Here is a 12,520-nt window from a genome sequence, read left to right on the forward strand (position 1 = left end):
CAACCATACAAGGAGCTCAGCTGCAGCACGGGAGTTTCTTCGCATCCTCCAGTGGGCAGAGCGGCATTTGCCGGCCCTGTTGGCCATATACATTCCGGGAGTAGAAAACTGGCAGGTAGACTACCTAAGTCGTCAAATGCCGGACCAAGGTTAATGGTCGTTGCATCTGCATGTATTCCGGCTCCTTTGCCAAAAGTGGGGCACACCAGATGTGGATCTCTTGGCTCAATCGGAAGGTGCATGGCATGGCTGTTGGTGCTAAAGGACCGAGGTCTGTAAGACTCTGTAATTTCCACTATGCTGAGGGCACGGAAGTCTTCTCCCCAGAAGATTTACCATCGTACATGGAAGGCTTACATCGCCACGTGTGAGGAGATGGGGTGACGTCCGCGCTCTTATGCCGTTTCCAGGATCCTGATGTATTTTGCAGCGAGGAGTGGATCAGAAACTTGCTTTAAGCAGCATCAAGGGACAGATATAGCCTTGGCTGTCTTTTTACAAGGGATGCCCCTTGGCGACTCACTCATTGGTGAGTACCATTTGTGCAAGGGGTTTGACATGTAGTCCCTCCGGTTTGACCACTACTACCTCCGTGGGATCTGAATCTGGTACAATCAGCGCTTCAGAAACCACCGTTTGAGAACATTGGGGAGAGTCCCTTGTTAACACTCTCTCAGAAAGTAGTTTTTCTAGTGGCTATTACATCTGCCACATCAAGCGTCTGTCTCCCAGGTGTGTAAGGCGGCGACTTGGTTGTCTGTTCATACTTTCACAAAATTCTACAAAGTTGACGTAAGCGCATCTTCGGATGCTTGCTTTGGCCGCAAGGTTTTGCAGGCGGCTGTGTAAGGTTGCAGTTACACTTTTAAGTTACTAGTTTGTTGTAAATGCATCTTTTGATGCGCAAGTTGGCCGCTGGTTTTGATGGGGGCCGTTTTTAGGTGTTTACTCCTCCCGTTGAGATGTTCCCCTTTTGTTGTGGGTGAAGTTATGTTTTGCTGTTTCCACCCCTCGTTTTTTTTGACACTGCTAGAGGATGTCCCTAAGGTCGAGAATTAAAGGAGCTGTGTCCGTCCGTGAACGAAAGATTTTTGTACTCGCTGTAAAATCCTTTTTCTCTGAAGTTCATTGACGGACACAGCACCCACCCCTCCTATTTGTTTTGTACTGCTTTTTGACAAACAGCTGCAGGGAGCAGGGTGAGGGGTTATAGCCAGAGGGGCCGACCCCTGGGTGGTACTGTGCAGTCTTGCTGTTTTTACATGTTCAGCCTAGTCCTCTCCTGAAGAAGTAGCGTGATAACCCTAAGGCATCCGCCTGCCTGTCCACCTCAGACAATTGGCGGGTAGGTGCATTCCTCTTAAATGGGTCAGCAGCGCTCAGCCCAACGCCTTTTTTTTTTTTTTTTTTATTTTTTTTATTTTGTTTTGGGAATTGGACAGAAAGTCCCCGTACAGTTGCCTGAACATATCGTGTATATACTAACATTACATACAGTTTGTACAGCACTCCCACTGCATGTGTTAGTGAAGGAAATGGTTCATTCAGAGCAGTTTGGTCCAAACTAAAATCTAGAATTGGGCTTTAAAACTGACACAGGGGTGCTTACAATGGTTAGATTTTCTTTATGTGAAAACCTTTTATCCTAAAAGAAAACAAAAGGAGTTGCTTTAACTGCTTATTAAGTGTTATCTGGTGTTTGGCTTTAAAGCAGAACTTCTCCCAGAAGGGGACATTCCCCTCTCCCTCATCCTCCTCCTATCCCAACCTTCTGGTCCCAGAAAGCTGCAGGTCCATTCACAAAGCACGGCTCGTGCATGCACAGTTTACAGCCAGCTGTGACGCCTCGAGTCACAGCTGGCTGCCCAGTGAAGAACTGACCCAGGTGCAGACGGCGCCAGATCCTTGGACAGATGAGTCTGTTTAATGAGTCTGTAGCTGCTGGCTTTTTAAAATGTTTGCAGAACTGAAGCTCCTCCTTAAAGAGGAGGTCCAGCCTCCTTCAGAAAATATTAAGTTAGTAGCTGCTGACTTTTATTATTAGGACACTTGCCTGTCCAGGGATCCCACAATGTTGACACCCCAGGTGATTTTTCCATCAGCTCTCAGGTGCCACTGCCGCCATTGCTTCTAATGGAAACTGGCAACGAAGCCACAGCCAGTTCCCTACAGTGCATGCGCAAAGCGCTCTGCGCTTTCTGAATGACCCGGCAGCAGGGGATGGAGGGCGGGGGGGGGGGCTGAACTTCAAACACAGGAATCCCCTCCCAAAGGTACCCAATTTGGCACCAGAGTGGGCGAGAAGGCAAATAAGCGGAGCTTCCACTTTTGGAGTTCCTAGTTCATCCAAATATTCTAGTGCAACTAGAAATCGTAGGTACTATACACAGTAAAAAACATCAAGTTTACTACAACGTCTTTAAACCATACAAGATTGATAACATAGACCTAAGCAAATAATGGCTGAGTACTCGATGTTAAAGCACATATAAGGTGTGGCTGTATGTCCTCTTCAACCAACGCGTTTCAGGAAGACTTGTTCTTTTCATCAGAGTATATAGAGGAAATGTGGATTATTTCATCCACACTTATCTATAGCGGCTGTTGAAAGTGAAATCCATGTTTACCTTTGCCACCAGATGATGGTACACCACAAGTTCCCTGAAGGGCCGAGTGTCACGCGCTGGGATCCCATAGCTGTCAGCTTTAGCTTAGTGGAAACATTTGAGAAGTCTGTAATTTGGGCCACTGCGGAGGCTGACGGCATCAGCATAGGCAAATCTTCATCCAGATTGGAGACCCCATAAGACAGGAAGTGTTACTGGCCAGATCACAAAGTAAAAATATAGGGGACGAAAAGAAACGAAATGCAGCCACCACGTTTACAGATTGGTAAGCTGCAATATATTTTATTTTTATTATTTAGCTGTTGTAGAACTACAAGTCCCATGAGGCATAGCAAGACTTTGACAGCCACAAGTATGACACCCAGAGGCAGAGGCATCATGGGACTTGTAGTTTTGCAACAGCTGGAGGTCCACTAATTGCATATCCCTGGCCTACTGCTTTCTGTGCAGGTATAAGACACCTTTTTATTTTTTTAAGCACCCCTCCAGGTTTAATGCAAGTGTGGGCAACTTTATGCAGATCCTTGCTATATTTTTATCTACTGTGTGTGCTACGCCCTTCTGTGAAATTAGTATAATTGTCTAGACCTCATTATCTATTTTTTCATGTTCAATAGACTTTAGAACTGGCTCGAAATCCAGCAATGATGCAGGAGATGATGAGGAACCAAGACCGGGCCCTAAGCAATCTGGAAAGTATCCCTGGAGGCTACAATGCCCTGCGCAGAATGTATACTGACATTCAAGAGCCAATGCTAAATGCTGCTCAAGAACAGGTATTTCTCTTAAAATCCGGAACTGAAGTCCAAACCCATAAACCCATATGAATTTTCCAAAATGTGATCTGTGATCTTTCTTCTTTTAGTTTGGAGGCAACCCATTTGCTTCACTTATGAGCAACTCAAATCCTGGAAATACACCATCAAGGACAGAAAACCGGGATCCCTTACCCAACCCCTGGGCTCCTCAGTCAGGTTCATCTGGAGATGGAGGCAGCCAAACAGGCACCAACAGTGGTGGCAGTACCACCTCAACACCTGGCCCCACTTTACCTAACCTCTCTTCAAACCTAGGTGGTATGTTCAGTAATTGTATTATACCTCAAGCTTGATCATTTGAAAGTTACGTTTATAGAGTTCTTATAAATTTGTAATTGTCAAGTTTCAATTTGACATTGGAGAATGTACAGCCTTCTCATGTCAACACATCTGTTAAGTTGAGACCTAAAAAGCAGCCTAGGGTTTGGTCAAATTGTAAAGTTTGGCAAAGTATTGATGGGAAGGGCTATTGTTTTTATAGGTGTACAAATCATATAAAATACATTTTTAAATGTTTGTTTCAAAAGCTTTATTTCTGTAGCTGCTCTATACAGTGCACAGAAAGCAACTATAAAGCTATGCCCCAAATGCCCTTTCTTCTCAGCACTGAGTGATTTTCAACTTTTTCCCAAAAATTGCTCAAAGAAAAAAAAAAAAACTCTGCACATTAAACTAAACTTTCCACCCTTCAGTTGCCTGGAGATTTTTTAATTTTTTTTGCCTTTAAAGGAAAAGATGAGATTTTGTGTCTTTTAGACCCCAATCTCTCCATAAAGAGAACCGTTCATCCCTTATTTCTATTACAAGAGATGTTTACATAAGTACAAAAGTAACATGAGAAAAAAAATTTAAGCGCACGCATATGTAAACATGTTTGCGCCACCTGTGAGTTATCGCTGCGAACGTTAGAGCGAGAGCAATAATTATAGCACTAGACCACCTCTGTAATTCTAATCCGGTAACCTCCTAAGGCTCCATTCACATTTGTGCGACTTTTCATGTGACTTTAGACATCAGCGTTGCCGGACGAGTCGTTCCCCATATTTTACAATGGTAACCATTGATATATGTACGACCTTCAAGTTGCAGTGACTTCAAAGTAGTTCATGCACGACTTTGTTCAGCCTTTCATGAGGGCCATAGACTTCAAAGTTAACCCTCAAAAGTTGTATGAAAGTCATACCTGGATATTATACAGTGCAGCAGTAGTCCATTTTCATTGATCAAAACCAAAGTTGTATCCAAGTCACACCCATCCAAATTTGCACTCCAAGACGTGCAAATTTTGAGTCGTACAAGTGTGAATGGAGCCTAAAGACGTTTAAAATGTCGCTGATGGAGATTTTTACGTACTGTAGTTTGTCGCCATTCCACGAGTGTGCGCCATTTTAAAGCGTGACATGTTGGGTATCTATTTACTCGTCATAAAAACTTGGGGTATATCTTTTTTTTTTTTTTTTTTTTTTTTTTTTAATGCGTTTGGGAAACAACACTGCAAATACTGCGTGACATTGCAACAATCGCCATTTTTCTTCCTTTGGGTCTCTGAAAAAGTTTGGGGGTTCTAAATTTTTTTAGGAAAAAATACTGATTTAAACTTAACAAAAAGTGCCGGAAAAAGCGACAAGTGGTTAACTAAGATATAGATATATAAATATACCAGTAGTAGATTCTGTTGCTAACACTGTCCATGCTACAGCTATCTTGGGCATTTGCTAGGCTCCTTAGATAAGGAAGACTTTCTCCCAGTGGTGTTTCTCCCAGTGTTCACAATTCTGCTTGTAGCAAGCAAAGTAATAGTTTTAAAGTGGCTGTCCTCACATACTCTCACTTTTAAAAAAACAAGTTAAAGTGGTTATTAGGCCACTTGTTAAGTCTCTACAATCCCCTCTGTTAGACAATAACATGTGCTCCACTGTATGTCCTTTTAGTAAAAAAAATAAAATAAAAAGCCCATTTCTACCCTGTATCAGAGCATCTCCCTGCACTAGCGTGACTCCTCGGCTCTTTCCTCTCCGTATGTGACAGTTACAGTGGGAGGGGCTGAGAACTCCCACTGACCTTGGCTGGGAGGAGAGGGCTGTGGACTTGTGAGCAGCGGGAGACACTCTGATCTAGGAAATCAGATTTTTTTTTTTTTTTTTAATAAAGGACATAGTGGGGCACATATTCTTATCGAACAGAGGGGGTTGTAGAGACTTTACACTATTTTTACGAGTTGGAGGGGAGGATCGTAGAGTGGCCCGAGCTGATAGGCGGGAGCGGAGGGGAGAGAGGAGACACAGCGGAGGCATTTAAACTGACCAGTGTCAGTGCTCAGCAGCCATGATAAAACATGGTCAGTTTACAGAGGGGAGGGCAGCAACTGGCAGTATCAACCAGGTATTTTAGGTGATGCAGGAGGTCAAATGACATGACACAAGCACTGTGCTGTGTAAAATGCTTTAAAGGAACAGTATGTCCACAGGTTCAAAGGAATGAATTGCAGTCTTTCTAAAGACAGGTGAAAATCGGACAAACGGAACACGTGAAAGGGCCCTTAGGGAATTTTCTAAGCCCTTGTACACACGGTTGGAGAATCCGTCAGAATGTGTCCTATCGGACCGTGTTGTCAGATAATTCCGACTGTGTGTGGTATGCATCGGACTGATTCCGTCGGAATATCAGTCGGACCCAATTTTCCAACATGTTGGAAATATTTCCCGACCACCTGGTTCGATCGGACATACTCCGATCATGTGTAGAGAATTTTGATCGGACGAAGTGCCACGCATGCTCAGATCAAATTCCTACATCAAAGCTATTGGCTACTAGCCTGAACGTAGTCCCATCGTAGCGAAATTACGTCATCACGTTCTGACTGATCGGCTGTTTCGGCCAAGATCCGACGGATTTGGTTGTGGAAATTTCCGATCGTGTGTACAGGGGCTAAGACTAGAGCAGTTGTGCATAGCAAGCAATCAGCTTCTAGATTTCATTTTCAAAACTTGACAAGCTATGGCTAGAAGCTGGTTGGCTACTATTCACACTCTCTCCAGATTCTTTCTGCTTTAGTTTTAGTGAACAGTTTTGTGAAATGTTATAATATGTATTGTATACCATGCTGGCATCTTCTTGACTAGCTGTGTATTCATGATACTGAAGGGTAGCAGTCAATACCTGTTTTATGATGTATGTTCGGTCACTAGAAGTTTTTTCAACCTTAATGCATAGGATGCATTAAGGTAAAAAAACACAAGGGTTTACAACCTCTTTAACTGGAAGAAAAAATACTAGAATTCATTTTTAAATAATATTGTATCCAAAACAGTGTCTGACTTTATGGTCCTCACCCAAGATGATAATCCTTCTTAACTTTGTTTTCTACAGCTGGAATGTTCAATACACCAGGTATGCAGAGCCTGATGCAGCAAATATCTGAAAATCCCCAATTAATGCAAAATATGTTATCTGCCCCTTATATGAGAAGCATGATGCAGTCTCTCAGCCAAAATCCAGATCTTGCATCCCAGGTAAGGGAAGCCTCTTGTGTATTATTTTTTATTTTTTTTGATTAACCACTTGAGACCCGCGCTATAGCCGAATGACGGCTACAGCGCAGATCTCCTTTTCCAGGACTACGTCTATTGACGTAGTCCCGTGCACGAGCGGCCTGCGCGCCCCCTGTGATCGGAGAGTCTACGAGACTCGCCTGATCACCGATCCGTGCAAGGGGTCGATACTGACCCCTTATCTCGTGATCAGCTGTCAGCCAATGACAGCTGATCATGTGATATAACGGAGCCGGTAATCGGCTATTATTAGAAAAAAAAAAGCCGATCACCGGCGGCCGTGATCGGGACATCAGTCCCGATCACGGCCAGCCCTGCCAGTGCCCACCTGCCCCCTGCCAGTGCCCACCTGCCCCCTGCTTTGCCTGCCTGAATAAAAAATGTGTCCCCCCTGTCAGTGCCACCCAGCAGTGCCCACAGTGCCACCCAGCAGTGCCCACAGTCTGCCTCAACAAAGGTGCTGCACCCCAGTGCCACATATCCGTGCCCATCAGAGCCACCTATCAGCCACCTATCAGTGCCCATCAGTCCCATCTATCAGTGGTACCTATCAGTGCCCCTTAGTGCCACCCATCCGTGCCATCTTATCTGTGCCCGTCTTTGTCCATCAGTGCCGCCTTATCTGTGCCCATCGGTGCCGCCTTATCTGTGCCTATTAGTGCCACCTTAACTATGCCTATCAGTGCCGCCTCATCAGCGCACTTCAATGAAGGAGAAAAATGACCTGTTTGCAAAATTTTATAACAAACTATTAAACATGATTTTTTTTTGCATCTTTTTTTGTTTGTTTAGCAAAAAATAAAACTCCCAGCTGTGATTAAATACCACCAAAAGAAGGCTCTATTTGTGGGAAAAAAATGATAAAAATTTCATTTGGGTACAGTGTTGTATGCCCGCGCAATTGTCATTCAAAGTGCATCAGCGCTGAAAGCTGAAAATTGGTCTGGGACTGAGGGGGGTTTAAGTGTCCAGTAAGCAAGTGGTTAAACAATTTGAGTTACTATAGTACCAGTTCAGTGTGTGCAGTGGACAGAGCAAGCTTTTGTGCCATTTCCCTGTTTGAAAAATTATTTTATTATATGGAGCATATCGAATATTTTGAAAACAAAAACCTTCCCCGTGCTTGGTGTATAATGGAAAAAAAAAATGAAATCTATGAAAACTCTATATCTGAAATGGTCCATTAGGATTTATAGATGCTGCATACCTCAATGATTGGATACATGACAAATGTATATAAAAAGTGTGTGGCTCTTTAAAAAAAATACCCTGTGTGTGACATACAAAAATTAAATATGTGCCCCACTGGCATGTGCAAGAGTCCATTATGACATTAAAAATTTGAGTCCCTGTAGTGGGTAAAGTCACCAATGCCAATGATTTCTCAAACATGCTTGTGCTTCACCACCAGTATACACACTATCTTAACAGACTTGTAGACCCCCCAATCAGAGGTCATAAATGCCTGAAATAGCCACAGCAGTTATCCAATCACTCCAGAGCCCAGTCAACTTCACTCGAATAGTTGATGGTTCTAATGGACAATCAGCAGCCTGCACATGCTCTCATGCCAAGCCTCATATTGCGACAGAAGAATTTAGAGAACTATATTGCATTACCATTAAAACTGAACTGCTTTATTCAAATCAGTTGTACTCACACAGGAATGTATAAAACAAGCATGTATGCCTAATGCTTGCCACCTGGTGCGCATTTATGTCAGTGTCACCGCTCTGCCGCTACACTTTTCATCCACGTTGGATGTCCTCAGGGGGAGGGGAGATATCTGTGGATGAAACATGTGGGGGCAGATCTTTGACGTTGACCTCATCACACTTTCCAGGATGGGCGGCATGCGATAGTTACTGCCGTGTTTTTTATTTTTTTTGTTTTATTTTTTTCGATTTTTTTTTTTCATGTGTAGCTATGGTGGAGACGAGGCAAAAAGAGGCAATTTAAATTGGCAGATAAACATTTGCTCTGCTGGGTCAATACAACAATCAACTTCAGGGTGCCAATGCCCCCCTTGCACCAGAGCAAGAACTGGTTCTAACTCCGTCCTCAGCATCCAAATCTAGATCAAGTTCAGGCACACAACAGCATACTTCCAGAATCCGTTATCTGTGTCACAACTTGGACAGATTATGGCCTTAATACAGTATGTCCAGGGCTCAGAAATGCCCCACCTCTTCTCCTATTTTTGTTTTTCAACCAGAGTTGGACCCGAATATGTCAGTCCTAGAGTACGCAGGATCGAAAGTGGATGAAGAGGCTGTCGAGGCAGTGTTCGAGGAAGCTGTGGAAGATTTCTCATCTCCGCACTGTCACTTTATTGAAGAGAGCTTTAAGCAACATGCATGTTAATGTTGCAAAGCTCATGGTCTGTCTGCAAAAGCCTTGGAATTGTGCAAATTGACTTTTGTCTCGTCGTGCCCTTTTGAACTGTAGTTGAGAGAGTTAAAACTCACTGCTTTCTTCTTTGAAATCAACCAAAAAGTGTCCAAGGACAGTCTGCTTTGCAGAATTCCCTAAACCACCTCTCCTCTCAGAGTCAAGTGGAATTATTACCACCACAGGACAGGTTCAAGGGATTCTTCTCAAAGCTGTTCATTGTACCAAAGCCCGGGGTGGGATTTTGTCCCATCTTGGACTTAAAATCCCTTAACAAATTTGTTTACATTCCAAAATTTTGCATGGAATTTGTAAGGTCCATAATATATTTTTTGGACACAAGGGTAATACTAGCATCCATAGGCATCTTGGATGTCTGTGTGTTCCTATTTACCCACCTCCTGCGATTTACTACCCCCCCCCTTTTTTTTTTTTTGTGTGTGTTTTGCAGACCACTACCGGTTTGTTAAACTCCCCCTTAGCCTATCCTCTTCCCAGTGGTTTTCACATCTAGACCAGTGGTCCTCAAACCTGTCCTCAAGTACACCCAACAGGCCATGTTTGCAGGTTTTCCTTTATCTTGCACAGGTGCTTTATATCTGAGTCAATGGCTTGGTATTTTGGACCACTATTTTATCTACGAGAAATTCCCAAAACATGGCCTGTTCGGGGTACTTGAGGACAGGTTTGAGAACCACTGATCTAGACAACCTTCTACTGAAGGATTCGTCTCCCTTGCAAATCTCCATAAATGTCCAAAAGACAATTCTGCTACTTCAGGCTTTTTGGCTGAGTGATCAATTTCAACAGCTCTGCTCCAGCTTTCTCTGCATATAGAATACTTGGATCTGATTTGTCTACATCCCAAACAAAAGTCTCCGTCAGAAAAAGGTTATTTTTCTGAGAGCAATTCTCACTGTAGAATCTTTCTAGGATCTCAGTTGTGCATTATGAGCTGAGTTTAGTGTCTAATGGTCACCTCATTTGAGGCTGTACCTTTTCACCAATTTCACACAAGAACTCTCAAACAACGTTCTGTCGGTATTGAAAAAGCAGGCTCTTTTCCTGAAGTGCCACATGCTCCTGTCCAGTTAAGTAAGAACTTCCTTGTCCTATTGGCAACCACTCCAAATCGGGGAATGTGATCAAAATGAAACCAAGCTCCCATCAACCAACGTCTTGGAGCTCAGAGCAGTCAGGTTGACCTTCCTGCATTGAAGCCCCTAAAGGGACGCCCAATTTAGGTACAGTCAGCAATGCCATCTCAGCGGCGTATATCAAGGGGGCAAGAGGAGCCTGGTGGCCTTGAAGTAAGCAAACCAGATTCTGTTGTGAACAGAAAATTGCTGTCCAGCAATTTCTGCGTTCTACATCTCAGAGGTGGACAACTGGCAGTCTGATTATCTCAGCCGCCACGACTTACACTGGGGTTAAAGGTCTCTTCATCCAGACGTGTTCAAGCTGATAAGCCAAAGAGGGACGACCGTGGATGTGAACATACTAGCCTCCAGATACAACAAGCTACTGGACTTTGTCACCAGAATCAGGGATCCTCTAGCTTTGGCATTGGATGCTATAATTATCCCCTGGTCTCAATTTAGGCTAATATATGTCTTTGCTCCACTGCAACTTCTTCTCGCTTGCCTGCTCAACAAAATGGAGCAAGAGTAAAACGGTGCTTCTACTTGCACACAAATGGCCCAGAAGAACCTGGTACACAGGCATACTCCTAGCAGACAATCCTTGGCCTCTTCCCAACATCAACATTTTTTTCCATGGTTTCAAAATTTCGGGAAATCCGTAAATCTCTAGCCGCACGCATGCCATACTCTTTCCCACCGTACAGCATTGAGAAATTATTTTTGGTGCTGCGTCTGCTTGCAAAGAGACATGTGGAACATTGTCAATTTTGTTATGCCTGTCTACAGGCATTTTTGGTCACGCCTATCATCCAGTCACCGACCCTCACCTGCTACCAAGGTTTTGTGAGTACCTTACCTTTTGCCTTCAGCCTGTGCTTTGCCTAACCGCACTGTGACTGTAATTTTAAAGGAAACCCTTATTGATGCATGTTGCACCAGTCTGAAACTAGGATTAGCCTGTGGCTTCTACCGGTGCACTCTGATAACTTGTCTACTCCCCCCTAAGCCTTATTGACTTTGGGGGTTCAGCTATGTCTCATCTTAAGACTAGTGCCATGCTGGTGGAGGATGCACCTGAGGTTAGCCCTTTTCATGGCTCTGTGATCACTGGTGGGTCCCACTCTGCACTCCATTCCAGCTGTTACATTACTTTGGCAAATCATGTCTGACTGGTGAAAAGGTTTTAAAATGGATCTTAATCCCCCCCCCCACCTCTGGTAGAATGCATATGGCTGTTGCATTCAATTTCTCCTGTGATCTGAAAGCTGTCCCTCCTATATTTCACATTTGCCTGCCTCCTGTTAGTGCAAATGCGTAAAAACACTGGCTAAAGTGATTGACTGCAAAATTTTCTTGCAATAAGCATCTGGCCTGTATGGGATAGGGACAGCGCCTCTTCGGACGGGCTCTTTATAATATCATCAAGGGTGCTACCAGTGGGAAGAGCCCTCGTCTTCCTCAGAGGAAGAAGCCTAAGGAGCAGTCGCCAAAGTTTTCTCCCTCTATGCCCATCAAGAAGTGTGCCTTTCATTTTTTACTCCCTCAACTTTAGGGCAGCACAGTGGTGTAGTGGTTAGCACTCTCGCCTAGCAGTAAAAAGGGTCGCTGGTTCGAATCCCAACCACGACACTACCTGCCTGGAGTTTGCATGTTCTCCCTGTGCCTGCGTGGGTTTCCTCTGGGTACTCCGGTTTCCTCCCACACTCCAAAGACCTGCAGGTAGGTTAATTGGCTTCTGTCCAAAATTGGCCCTAGTATATGAATGGGGACCTTGGCTTGTGAGCTCCTTGAGGGTAGGGACTGATGTGAGTGTGCAGTGTACAGGGATAGGGACAATTGTAGACACTCGCTCAGGTTGAACTTTATTCAACCTTAGTAACTATGTAACTTCAGTATTGGGTTCCTCCTTTCTTGGAATATCAATATCGGATTTTCGGGTGCATGGGGAACAAAGTCTGCTAGGTCCTTAGACGAGCTTTTCTCCATTTAGT

The 12,520-nt window shown here is 44.0% G+C and overlaps 1 protein-coding gene across 1 annotated transcript in view; it reads left to right on the forward strand.

Annotated features, from left to right (window-relative positions):
- Nucleotides 1-12,520, forward strand: part of UBQLN1 (ubiquilin 1) — a 76,335-nt gene that overhangs the window by 38,211 nt on the left and 25,604 nt on the right. Inside the window, exons 5-7 of the mRNA XM_077474867.1 lie at nucleotides 3,245-3,403; nucleotides 3,493-3,703; nucleotides 6,815-6,957. Of these exons, the coding sequence (XP_077330993.1) occupies nucleotides 3,245-3,403; nucleotides 3,493-3,703; nucleotides 6,815-6,957 (513 nt within the window). The remainder of the gene's footprint in view (nucleotides 1-3,244; nucleotides 3,404-3,492; nucleotides 3,704-6,814; nucleotides 6,958-12,520) is intronic.

Source organism: Lithobates pipiens, unplaced genomic scaffold (assembly GCF_037356315.1).
Source record: "Lithobates pipiens isolate NorthernLeopardFrog02 unplaced genomic scaffold, aLitPip1_a1.2 Scaffold_13, whole genome shotgun sequence".
NCBI classification, from domain to species: Eukaryota; Metazoa; Chordata; class Amphibia; order Anura; family Ranidae; genus Lithobates; species Lithobates pipiens.